The sequence below is a fragment of the Phascolarctos cinereus genome, unplaced genomic scaffold (assembly GCF_003287225.1).
Source record: "Phascolarctos cinereus isolate Bilbo 61053 unplaced genomic scaffold, phaCin_HiC Scaffold_8;HRSCAF=390, whole genome shotgun sequence".
NCBI classification, from domain to species: Eukaryota; Metazoa; Chordata; class Mammalia; order Diprotodontia; family Phascolarctidae; genus Phascolarctos; species Phascolarctos cinereus.
In genome coordinates, this window is record NW_027556291.1 from 67,822,629 (window position 1) to 67,836,121 (window position 13,493).

The 13,493-nt window shown below is 36.0% G+C and overlaps 1 protein-coding gene across 5 annotated transcripts in view; it reads right to left on the reverse strand.

The window, feature by feature from the left end:
* Nucleotides 1-802: 802 nt before the first annotated feature.
* Nucleotides 803-13,493, reverse strand: part of LOC110203167 (uncharacterized) — a 61,618-nt gene continuing 48,927 nt past the window's right edge. For 4 of the 5 annotated variants that reach the window (XM_078147743.1, XM_078147742.1, XM_078147741.1 and 1 more), the window contains 2 exons: nt 12,558-12,662; nt 803-4,016 (listed from right to left, as the gene is read on the reverse strand). In XM_078147743.1, coding sequence (XP_078003869.1) covers nt 2,142-3,308 — 1,167 coding nt within the window. In that variant the 5' untranslated portion in view covers nt 3,309-4,016; nt 12,558-12,662 and the 3' untranslated portion in view covers nt 803-2,141. The remainder of the gene's footprint in view (nt 4,017-12,557; nt 12,663-13,493) is intronic. The other variant, XM_078147744.1, reaches the window with a different exon arrangement.

Here is a 13,493-nt window from a genome sequence, read left to right on the forward strand (position 1 = left end):
ATAAGTCTTTATTACATAACAACATGTTTTAATGACCAAAAATACTGAATATTCATTATCACTAATACTACTACCAATAGCTATCTTCATCAATGAAGGAAATGCATAGAATTGCATTGGTTTTCATGTAGATTTTTGGGTGTCTTGGCATTTTTTTACCCCAGTGGCCAAAAAATAGATAGTATTTTCACTATACCCTTAAGGCTATATGGTTAAGGTTGTGAGATTTTTTTTCATTACCAATGCATACTAAAAAAAAAAAATTAACATTTAATTTATTATTTATTTTAAACATTCTTTTCTTTTTAAATTTTTAGTTCCGAATTATCTCCCTCCCTCCCAAACCCTCCCACACCTACTGAGGAGACAAGCAAAAATGATATCAATTATACATGTGAAATCACACTAAACATATTTCCATATTAGCCATATTTATACAGAAAGCAAGAGAAATATGGAAAATGACAAAATTATACTTCGATTTGCACTCAGTTCATCAGTTCTCTCTCTGGACATGGATAGCCTTTTTTCAGCATGAGTCCTTTGGAATTGCCTTGGATTGATGTATTGATCACAGTAAACAAGGCTTTCACAGTTGATCACCTAATTACAATATTTCTGTTATTATGTTACAATGATCTCCCTGTTCTCACTTCACTTAACATCAGTTTGTATAGTTCTTGGCATGTTTTTTTTTCTGAAACCACCCCCTTCTTCATTGTTCACAGCAAAATAGTACTCCAACACAATCATGTGCCACAACTCTGTTCAGCCATTCCTTAATTGATGCGCATCTGCTTGATTTCCAATTCTTTGCCACCACAAAAAAAGAGCTGATATAAATGTTTTTTTTTTAACATATCAGTCCTTTTCCATTTCCATTTATCTCTTTGGGACACAGACCTAGTCGTAGTATTATTGGGTCAAAGGGTCATGTGCAGTTTGATTGCCCTTTGGGCATAATTCCAAATTGTTTGCCAGAATGGTTCAATACACCACCAGTGGTTCATTAGTGTACCTGTTTTTCTCTCATCCCTTTCAGCATTTGTCATTTCTGATAGGTATGAGGTGGTACCTCAGAGTTGTTTTAATTTGCATTTTTCTAATCAATAGTGATTTAGAGGATTTTTTCATATGACTATAGATTTTTATAAAAAACTATAGTTTTCTTCTGAAAACTGTCCATTCGTATCCTTTGATCAATTATCAATTGAGGAATGGCTCTTATTTTTTATAAATTTGACTCCATTCTACATTCAGTATATATGTGAGAATGAGGCCTTTATCAGAGAAGCTTGATATAAAAATTTTGTATTATTTCATTGTCTATGGTACCGTTTTAGCAAAATGTAGTTCCTCTGATTATCTTTTTTAATTAGGTCTGTTTTTACTTTTGCATTGTTTGAGATCATGATGGCTAGTCGTGCTTTTTTACTTCAGCTGAAGCATAATAAATTCTGCTTCAGCGCTTTATTTTAACACTGGGTGTGTTTTTGTTTCAAATGTCTCTTGTATTGTTGGATTCTGTTTCCAATCCATTCTGTTATCTGCTTCCATTTTATGGGTAACCTCATCTCCTTCATATTTGGAATTATGATTTGCTGTTTATTTTGCTTCATTCCATTTTCTTCTGTTTCTTCTTTTCTTTCTTTTTATCTTGTCCCTCCTCAAGAGTCTATATTTTGCTGCTAAACAGTTTCTCCCTTAATTTGCCCTCCCTTTTATCAACCCCCCCCCCCAATATCCCTTTCCCTTTCTATTTCTCTATTGGGTAAGTTAATTTCTATGTACAACTGAGTATGTATTATACATATATATTCTTCCCTTTTTGAAGAAATTCCAATGAAAGTGAGGTTCAAACATTGCCTGTCATCCCCTCATTTCCCCACCCATTGTTCCTTGTGCAACTTTTTAATTTGAGAAAAATTTACCTATTAAACCTCTCCCTTCCCCTTTCTCCCTCTTTCTCACCCCTTCATGTGTTTTTTGGAGATCATGACAACATAATTAACTCATATCCATGCCCTCTGTCTATGAAAACTTATTTAAAAACTATCTTAAGAATGATAAAGTTCATAGGAGTTACATGTATCATCTTCTCATATAGGAACATCAACAGTTTAACTTCGCATCCATCATGATTACTTCTTCATGTATACCCGTCTGTTGTACCTCCTTGGGTCTTCTCTTTGAATGTCAAATTTTCTGTTCAGATCTGGTCTTTTCATCAGGAATCCTTGGAAGTCTTCTATGTCATTGAAGGACCATTTTTTCCCTTGAATGATTACACTCAGTACCGCTGGGTAGGTTATTCTTGGTTGGAATCCTAGATCCTTTGCCTTCCGGAATATTATATTCCAAGCCCTACGCTCCTTTAATGTGGAAGACACTAAATCTTGTGTGATCCTGACTGTGACTCCACGGTATTTGAATTGCTTCTTTCTGGCTGCTAGAAGTATTCTCTCTTTGAGCTGGGTGTTCTGGAATTTGGCTATAATATCCCTAGGAGTTTTGATTTTGGGATCTCTTTCAGGAGGTGATCGGTGGATTCTTTCAATTTCTATTTTACCATCTGGATCTAAGACTCCTGGGCAGTTTTCCCTGATAATTTCTTGCAGCATGACTTCTAGGCTCTTTCTTTGATCGTGGCTTTCAGGTAGTCCAATAATTCTTAAATTTTCTCTCCTTGATCTGTTTTCCAGGTCAGTCGTTTTTCTGATGAGATACTTCACATTTTGTTCTATTTTTTCACTCCTCTGTCTTTGTTTCACTGTTTCTTGATGTCTCATGGAGTCGTTAGCTTCCACTTGCACCATCCTAATTTTTAAGGATCTATTTTCTTCAGTGAGATGTTGTACTTCTTTTTCCATCTGGCCAATTCTGCTTTTTAAGAAATTCTTTTCATCAGTGAATTTTCGTACATCCTTTTCCATTATGCCAATTTTGATTTTTAAGGAGTTCTTCTCTTCAGTGGACTTTTGTGCCTCCTTTACCATTTGGCCTAATTTGTTTTTTAAGGTGCTATTTTCTTCAGTATTTTTTTGTGCCTCTCTTACCAAGCTGCTAACTTTCTTTTCATAATTTTCTTGCATCACTCTCATTTCTTTTCCCAATTTTTCCTCTACCACTCTTACCTCCTTTTTTAGCTCATCCATAAAATCTTGGTCAGGATGAGACCAGTTAGCATTTTTCTTGGAGCCTTTTTTTGAAGCAGATTTCATATTGTAGTCTTCTTCTCCCTTTCTGTCGTGGTCTTCTCTTCCAGCGTGAGAATTTCTTATGGTGAAGCTCTTTTTCTGTTTGCTCATTCCCTCACACTAATTCTTGGTTTTGAATTTTATGCTACAGTGGGGAAGCACTGTGCCAAGCTCCAAGCTTTTTTGTGCCGCTGTTTTAAGACCTAGTTCTGGGAATCTGCAATTTTTTGGTGCTTCCAAGCTGGTATGATCCTGGGAGAAGTGTGGTCACTGCTTTCCTACTCTATGCTCTGACCTTTATCCAGGAAACAACCCTAGTCTCCTTCAGCCACAAGAGCTAGAACTCCTATTTGCTTTAGAACTGTGACTAGGGCCCTTGCTCCCTTGTAACCAACCACCAGGGCTCCTCTCCACCCTGGAATTGTGGCCCAGAATTGAGTATAAATAATAAAGTTGCCAATCAGCTCCACACACCAGCACCAACACCAGCACCAGCAAAGGGTCTTCTGTAATCTCTTTCTGATGAATTGTCCAACCCCCTTATTGTCTTTGGACTAAGAGCTCCTTAAACTAGTGTTTTGGACACTGAGGCTGTCACCACCTGTCAGAGCTTCAAATAGGCTTCCACCCCAAGTGTCACAAAGTTCTGCTAACCACTTAGGTTTTCTTAGTCCCGAAAAATGTCTCACCCCAACCTTTTGTTGGCTCTGCTGCTCCAAAATTTGATTTGAGATGTTATTTTAAAGTTGATTGCAGGGGAATGTTGGGAGAGTTCAGTTGGGCAGCTGTCCCTAATCCGCCATCTTGGTTCCGTCCATACTAAAAGGTAAATTGAAATATATGATTGAACTCATAAGAAAAATCTACCTTCTTGTTTTTGAAATCATCTACAACAGGTCTATATTTGGACCAGCTAAGAATATGTATGAGAATATGTGCTTGCTATTTATGAAATATTGCATTTTAAGGCATATTCAAGAGTTAAAGAATTACATTCTCAGAGAACCTCTTAGTAATCAAACATGGACTTTGGGAGTTCTCAGGACATTTTTGCTCTGACACCCCTTCCTCTAGTGCTCCCCTTTGTTCTTTTCACTACAGCTAAACCATGTGATGTGCTAAAAATCCTCCTGTTTCTGACAATTTACATTCTCAGCCCCTGAATATCTTCCACTATCTCTGATTTAGTCCCTTCCAAGGCTGATATGATACATTCTACAGTTGGATTCAAATTTTCCATCAAGCCCACACAGTCTTGGTTACAAGTGGCTTCCCTGAATGAATATTCTGGCTTCACTTCAACACTGCAAATTGGTCCATTCAGAGACAGAACTTAACATTTAACTAGGACTTTCTGTGTCTACACTCTCAGCTAGTTTCACCATTCCCATATGCATGGAACCTGGAAGCCCTAGACCGTTAGTGCCGTAGGGAGTATCCAAGACATGCCATTCTAAAGCCACATAATATGTAAAGTTATTATATTTATTTTTTTTACTAATTGGATTATTATTACAAGGTACATGAGTTTTACCACTATGCTGATTTTGGAATATAAATCTACCTTATAAACTCTCTACTATTAACACCTTTTTCTTTTGTTCAAAATTACTTAATGCTCACTTTCATTCATACTAATAACAAGAGAAGTCTTCACTAAAGAATGAACTGCATGTAAGTACATTAGTTTGGAGAACAGCTTTTGTGGTTCTGAGGGGTATTTTTTTGGTTAGCCAAAAATGTACAGTAATCTCACTAAACCCTTTTGGTGATATGGTTGAAGATTTGAAGTCTTTTTGTTTGTTTGTTTTGTTGTTTGCATTTCTTATGCATCAGTGATGCATAAAATAAATCATATTGGAAAAAATGAATTATCTCACACAAAAAAACCTCTACCTTCTTACTTTTAAAATAAATGTAAAATGGCCAGTATTTGGACCCACTAAGTGTATATACATACACACACACACACACACACATATGTATATATATATATATATATATATATATACATATACTTATATACACACACACACACACATACATATATATGTGCATATATATATGTATATATATATGTATATATATTATATATATATATATATATATATATATGTATATATATATATATGTATATATATATATATAAAGATAAATCCTTTTCATTTGTGAGATTTTTCCACTTTATGACCCAGCAGATTATTTCTACTCTCTGAATCCTCCCACCTATGGCATATACTGTTTTCTAGGACGTTGTAAAATCTGAACTTTCTGCCCTAAGGACTCTCTTTGCTCTGATAAATCTTTTTTATAGGAACTGCTAACTCTCTCATTTTCGTCTCCATGGAATCTCCCAGGCCTAACACATTATATGTTCATGTCCTCCTGCTTCTGAAAATGTCTGTTCCCAGACCCCGTACACCTCTCTCTCTCTCTCTCTCTCTCTCTCTCTCTCTCTCTCTCTCTCTCTCTCTCTCTCTCTCTCTCTCTCTCTCTTTTCTCTAGGCCCTCAAAATCTTGATCTTGCATCTTCTACAATCTCATCCAGTTAATTATCCTGAATTCCAAATTTCCTTCAAGCTCATACTCTCTATGTTCCATGTGCCATCCCATATCTCATAGATTCTTTCAGCTTTTCACTCAAAATCTGATCATTCAGAGGTAGGGATTATGCCTTAGCTTGGAAATTCTGTATTCTAAGCTCTAGGACTCCAACATATATCCTTGAAAGGTCCCAGGAAGCTCTGATATTCAGTGTTCCAGTGGGGTACCAAGAGCTGATATTTTGGATTCAAAGGTCATACCCTACTATGATCAATAAGGATTTTTCTTCTTATTTGTTATGGGATAATTATTATAATGACCATGCATCTTAACTATATAAAAATTTCTAAAACTAACCTGTCTCTTCTAAGTCTTTAGCATGCTATTCCTTCATTTTGTTGCCCAAACATACTCTGCATTCATCTTCATTAATAGTAACATCAATAATAGTGATGACCAAAGGAGGACCTATGGGGAATTATTTTTTTTTGTGTCCAAATGTTTTAAGTTTGGGGGGTATTTGTTTTGGCTTGCCAAAAAAAAAAAAAAGAAAGAAAACAGCACTTTCACCATACTTTTCTAGCTATGTAGTTGTAAAAGGACAATTTGTTTCAAAGCATTCCTATTACCAAACATAAATTAAATCGGAAGAAAAGATTGATATCCCAGGCAAAATCTCCTTCCTTCTTGTTTTTGAAATTCCCTAGACCTGGCCATTTTGGCTCACTTAGAAAATATATGAAAATAAATCCTTGCCATTTATATTTTCTGTTCTAAGGCTGATAGCAGAGCAGATTCTGATTCATGTTCTCAGAGAGCTTCCAGCTATCAAAGAGGGGGGTTTGTAGCCCATTCAAAGGGCTGAACTTTTGTGTTGTAAGGTTCTGCTTTGCTTTCATATCCCCACTCCAAAGTGGGACATTCAGGTAGGATTTATGCCCAACTAGAAGTTCAGTTTGCTAATTCTCAGCCATTTCCAACAATTGCTCTCAAATGGGAAGTGACTGCCCAGGCATTCACAGTGCTAAGGACATTCCAAGACATAACATTTTTGGTTCCAAAGAAAGGCCGTCATATCCTATGATCTATAAAGTTAATTTTAAATTTTTTAAATAGATTTTTATTACACTGCACCTAATGACTTCTAGAAATTATGATCTGGAAACATTACGTTTGTCTCTTATAAGGTTTCAGGAATTATAACCTAGATTTTTTTTGGTTCAAAAATACTCTATATTCATTATCAATAATAATCATATCAATGGCAATCTGTATCAAAGAAGGATCTTCACAGACTTGCATTTGTTAGGTGGGGCTGGTACATTACCTTATGTGGGGATTATTAAACTAGCCAAAAATTTATCAGTACTTCCACCAAACATTTTGGCTGTGTGGTGGAAGATGTGAAATTGTTTTGAGCTTAACAAGGGTGCAACATAAAGTAAATTGAAATGAATGATCGATCTCATCCAGAAATTCTAAATTCTCCTCATTTATTTACCCAGAACTAGACAATATTTTTGCCCACTAAGAATATTTATTTAAAGATATTCTTGAAATATTGGACATTTTACATTCGAAGGTCTATTCCACGGCATATTACTTAGGTTCCCAGAGCCCTCAGAACTAAGGCATATGGAAAATTTGAGGATACTCCAGTCCTGATCTTTTCTGGATCAGATATTCTTTGTTCTAAAGACTCTCTTCAATCTCTCGTTGTCTTCTCCAAAGCTCCTCCCAGACCTGATATTGTCTCTTCTAAAATCACATTTCTTCAGAAACTTTCCCCTCATCAGCCTCTGAATATCTGCCACTCTCTGTTCTAGTCCTTCCCCAAACAGACATTCTTGTTTCTATAGCCTCATCAGCTCAGGATTCTAGATGGTATATTTTCATCAAGCTCAAATATTCTAGGTTACAAGTTGAGACCTGTTCAAGAATTCTGGCTTCACAATCCATTTTCAATTGTTTTATTCAGAGGTAGGACTTACTTCCATGTAGGGAAATTTTGTATTCTAAGCTCTAGTCTACCACCAATTTGTTCACTCTAATGGTACCTGAAAGCCCAGACACTCAGTTTTCTAAGGAACTTCACAGATAGGACATTTCCAAATCTAAAGGAACACCCTTCTGAGATCTATAAGATTCTTTTGCTTAAGTAGTTTTACTGTTTTAACAATGCACTTGAGTCTTACACAATATATTGATTTCCAAACATACGTCTTCTGCCTTTATGTCATTATTACATAACACCATGTTTTAAATGGCCAAAAGTGTTCGATATTCATTATCCCTAATACTAATATCAATAGCAGTCTTTATTAAATAAGGAACTACATAGAAGGGCATTTATGTGCATATTTTCACAGTTTGGGGAGTTTTATCAGCTGGTGAAAAAATAGACAATATTTCCACCATACCCTTTTGGTTGTGTGGTTGAGGATGTGGGATTTTTTTTAAGAATCACCAATGCATAATAAAAATTAAATTGGAATATATGATTGATCTCATCTTAAAAATCTACCTTCTCTTTTAAAACTATCTAGAATAGGTAAATATTTCAGCCAACTGAGAATATATATGAGAATACATTCTTGCCATTTATGACATGTTCCATCGCAAGGCACATTGCAGAGCAGATGATTTATATTCTCAGAGCCCTCCCAGAAATCAAACATGGTGGTTTTTAGAACATTCCAAGATCCAACCTTTTCAATTCTAAAGGCTCTCTTTGCTCTGATATATGCCTTCTTATACCTGCTCTCCTACGTCTCATTCTTCTCTCCATGGCTACTCAAAAGGTTCACACATTGTATGTGCTAAAATCCTCCTGCTTCTGAAAATTTCCATCCTGAGCCCCTGAAAATCTTTTATTCCCTTTGTTCTCATCTCTTCCACCACTGACAAAAAGCTACTACAGACTTCGTCTAGTGCAGGATTTTGAATCTGAAATTTCTTTCAAATCCAGACAATCTAGGTTCTAAATGCGCTACCTGGTCTAAAATTCTGGTTTTGAAATTCCTGATTCTGGAATCACTTTCCATTCCACACTGGGATATACAGGGACAGGGGACATGACTTAACTCCGAGTTTGGAAATTCTGTATTCTAAGCTCTCAGCTCCAACATTTCCATATGAATGCCATCTGGATGTACAGACATTCCATGTGCTATGCGCCTTGCAAGACATGACATTTTAGGTATGTTCTAAAGTTACACCTTTCTATGATGTACAAAGTTTAATTTTTTTTCATTTTGTATTATTTGGATTACTATCACAATACCAATATACTGATTTCTTAATATGATTCTTGTAAGTCTTTGGTAAATAACACCTGGTTTTATTTTTGTCCAAAAGTCCTCCCCATTCATTGTCATTAATAGTAATGTCAATACTAGTCTTTACCAAAGAAGGAATTGCAGGGAATTACATGTGTTTGAGTATGTAGGGTTTTGTGGTTTAGAGTGCTTTTTTGTTTAGTCAAAAAACGGAACAAACAAACAAACAAACAAACAAACCATCTCATTTCTTTCTGAATACTTTTACAAAGCCTTTTGGCTTTGTTGTTCAGGTTTTGTTGTTGAGGTTATTCTCCTTCTTAGTTAGTTTTTTTAAGCTTTACCAATGTGTAATTTAAATTAATTTGGAATAAATGACTGACATCAAATCCAAAAATCTACTTTCTTGTTTTATATTTTAACTTTTTGTTTCTACTAAAATATACATGAAGACAAATGCTTATCATTTATTGTATTTTCCATTCTAAGGCCCCTTCCAGAGCAGGTGACTTACATATCCAGGGCACTCCCAGCTATCACATACAGCAGTTTTTAGGACATTCCAAGTTCTGACCTTTTTTTGTTCTAAGGTTCTCTTTGCTCTGAAATCCCTGCCTTGAAGGGCTCTCCTCCCTCTCTCATTTTCTTCTCCCAGGCTACTCTCAGGCATGACATTCTGTGTGCTACAATCCCACACCTTCTGACCTCTGAATCTATGCCATTTTCTCAGTTCTAAAGGCCCTGCTAACTCTGATTATGAGGTTCTAAGGCCTCCTCTAGACAAGAAATCTGGATTTACCATTTCCCTCATGCTTAGACATTCTCAGTTCTAAGTTCTATGTTCCCTCCCTGATAAAAAATTATTGCCTTACTTTCCACTCAAAATCAGGACATTAAGAAGGAGGATTTAACTCCTCACTAGGAAATCCTGTATTCTAAACTCTAAGACCATCAGTATTGTCTCTAGAATGGAATTGAAAGGGCAGACATTCATTATTTTAAGGATTGTTCCAAGACCTGACATCTCCTTATTTTTAATTTTTATTAATTTTTGAAATTTAATTTTAATTAATGTAATTAATAATAAGGCTGTTTTAGATTTGTATTACTTGGGTAATTATTACATTGCACATGGGACGTACTCAGACTCTGATTCTGAAATATAAGCCTTATTCCTTTTAAATTCTCTTTAGATAACAACTTGGTTTTTGTCCATTGGTCCTCTTGGAGAAAGAAGAATGAACAATAATGACAACAACAGCAGCTTTATGTTAATTTATCATTAACAGTAATCTCAAGAACAGTCTTCTTTTTTGGTGAGGCAGTTGGGGTGGAGTGACTTGCCCAAGGTCACACAGCTAGTAAATATCAAGTGTCTGAGTTTGGATTTGAACTCAGGTCCTCCTGACTCCAAGGCTGGAGCTCTATCCACTGCACCACCTAGCTGCCCCTCAAGAACAGTCTTAAGGACTTCTAGGGAACTGATTGGTTTCACTGTGCAGGGTTTTGGGCTTGTTGATGGTTCTTTTGACTAGCCAAAAAATAAACACAGTACTCTCACAATAGCCATCTTGCTAGTGTGTTTAAAGATGTGAAATTTTTTAAGCACTGCCAATGTGTAATAGAAATTAAACTGGAATAAATGATTAATCTCAAACGAAAAATCTACCTTCTTGTTTTTTGGATTACCAAGAATGACAAACATTAGAGCCTATTAGGAAATGGTGATTTATGCTCTCAGAGCTCCCTCAGCTTTCAGAGATGGTGGTTTTTAAGACATTCTAAGATCTGACCTTTTGTGTTCTCAGTGGTCTCCTCCCTTTGACATCCCTTCTCCTAAATGCCCTCCAACTCTACCCTTTCAGCTATGTGGTTGAGGATGTAAGCTTTTATTTAAAGCATCACCACTGTGTAATATAAATTAAATTGGAATAAATAATTGATATCACATGAACAAATCTTTTTTTTTCAACTAAGAATACATAAGAAAATAAATCGGTATTTTCCATTCTAAGGACCCTTCTGGAGAAATGCACATAGGTATTATGGATATACCGAGTTTGAAACATGTCTTGTTTTTAATTCCTTTTTATGTAACAAGGTATTTTTTTTTGCCAAAAAGATTCTAAATTATCATTAAATGTAATATCAATAGCAGTCTTTACCAAAGAAGAAATGAATAGAATTATATTTCTTTCCATGAGCTGGTGTTTTGGGGTTTGGGTTTTTTTTAACCTAGCCAAAAAAAATCAGTACTTCCATCATACCCTTTTGACTGTGTTTGAGGATGTGAGGTGTTTTTTTTTTAATTTAAAAGCATCATCCTATGTAATAGGAATAAATGATCAATATCATATGAAAAATCTACCTTCATGGATTTTTTAAAATTGTAACTAGAATTGTCCAATATTCTGACTCACAAATACATATATGAAAATAAATCATTATTATTTCTGCTATTTTCCATTCTGAGGGCTCTTCCAGAGATGGTGATTTATATTCCCAGAGCCCTCCCACCTATCACAGAAGATAATTTTTAGGACACTCCAACTTCTGACCTTTTGTGTTCTAAAGTCTCTCCTTGCTCTGAGATCACTTCTTGTAAGGGATCTCCTCCCTCTCTCACTCTCTTCTCCATGGCTACTCCCATGCATGAAATTTTGTGTGCTAAAATCCCACTGTTTCTCACCATTTCCATGCTTAGCCTCTGAATTTTTCTAACTTTCTCCATTCTAAAATCTCTCCTAACTCAGATATTGAGGTTCCAAAGCCTCATCCAGACTAGGATTTTGGAATCAATGTTAAAATGAAGCTCAGACAGTGTTGGTTTGAAGTGTCCTCCCAGACTTGATATTCTGTTCCTCTGTCCAAACCAAGTTCTGACATTCAGAGCACAACATCAATCCTAGCTAGGAAAGTCTGTATTCTATGCTCTGTGCTACCTTCAATATTCTTCCCTCCAAATCATCTGGAAGCCCAGACATGCCAGGTTCTAAGGACACTTCCAGACTTGGAACTCTAGTTTCTCAGGCCACAACCTCCTTACATATATGGTGGTCCTTTTATTCCTTTAACTTTTTCAATTCTGTTGATTTTAATATATTTCCCTTCTGTTTTATCATTACAATGACTTCAAAGTGCAAATCAAGCTCTTTTTAATTCCGAGGATTTAATATTTACTTTCTTTTTCACAAAATAAGCGTAATTATATATTTATTTTACATGTTTATTATTCATTTATTTCTAGCATTTAAAAAAATTTGGGATCCAAATTTTCTCCCTCTCTCATCCCTCCCTCACCCACTGAGAAAGAAAGCAATATGGTATCAATTATACATGTGAAATCTTGCAGAACACATTTTCATATTATCTATATCACAGCAAAAAAAAAAGTGAGAAAACTATATCTGCACTCAGAGTTCATCACTGCTTTCTCTGGAGGTAAATAGCATTTCTCTTCATGAGTGCTTTGGAATTTTCTTTTAGAAAACTACTCCACAATTATTATCATTAAGAGGAATATTGATAGCTATCTTACCTGAATGGATTACGGAGTATTATAAGTTTTTCTTTTCCTTCTTTTCTGTCCTTATTGTGTGGGTGTTTGAAGACCTGGATTTTCATTCAAAACATCAGTGCTGTGCTAATATAAAATATATTGACATGAATGATTAAACTCATCCCCAACATACAATGGCTTCTTGTTTTTTAATTAGCTGGTTCTTCCCCATACTTTGGCCCACCAAGCACATAACCAAGCAACCTCCTTCCCAGCAACAATATTTTGGGTTCCAGAGCTGATAATTTACCATCTCCTGGCACCCCCAGCTTGGACATTATCTGCCTTCAAGGCCCCTCCAACTTCTGACATTCTGTCCTCTAAAGACTAGGAGACTCCAATGTACCTTGGGCTAAGTGCTCTCCTGCCTCTGTCTTTCTCTGCTCTATGGCTCCTCCCAGTCCTCACCTTCTCTGTTCCAGGGTCCCATTGGTTCTGGAAATTTCTTTTCTCAGGCTCTGAGCATCTCTCACTTGCTGTCTTCTAAGGTCTTTCCCTATGCTGTTAGGACAGGGTCTAGTGCCTGATCATGATGTAGAAATTCCACACAACATAAACAATACCTGTTCTAAGTTCCCAGTTCTGATATTTTGACTACTGTGTACATTTCAAGTTCTAACATTCAGAGCCCACACTGCCCTATCAGCTCTACCACGTTATATTCCAACTCCTCTTTCACCTCCAAACTTTTCCTTTAAAGAAGCCCGGGCACTCAATGGTCTAAGGAACTTCCCAATCTCGACATTTTATGTCTCAGTGCCTTACACTGCTATAAGCAGCCAGAGTTACCCCCGCCCCCCGTTTTTATAACATGTGCTTAACCAATACAAAGATTTCAAAGAGAAGTGGGGTCCTTTTAAACATAACACCTTATTTTGCCAAAACATGCATTATAATTATTATTAATATTGGGAA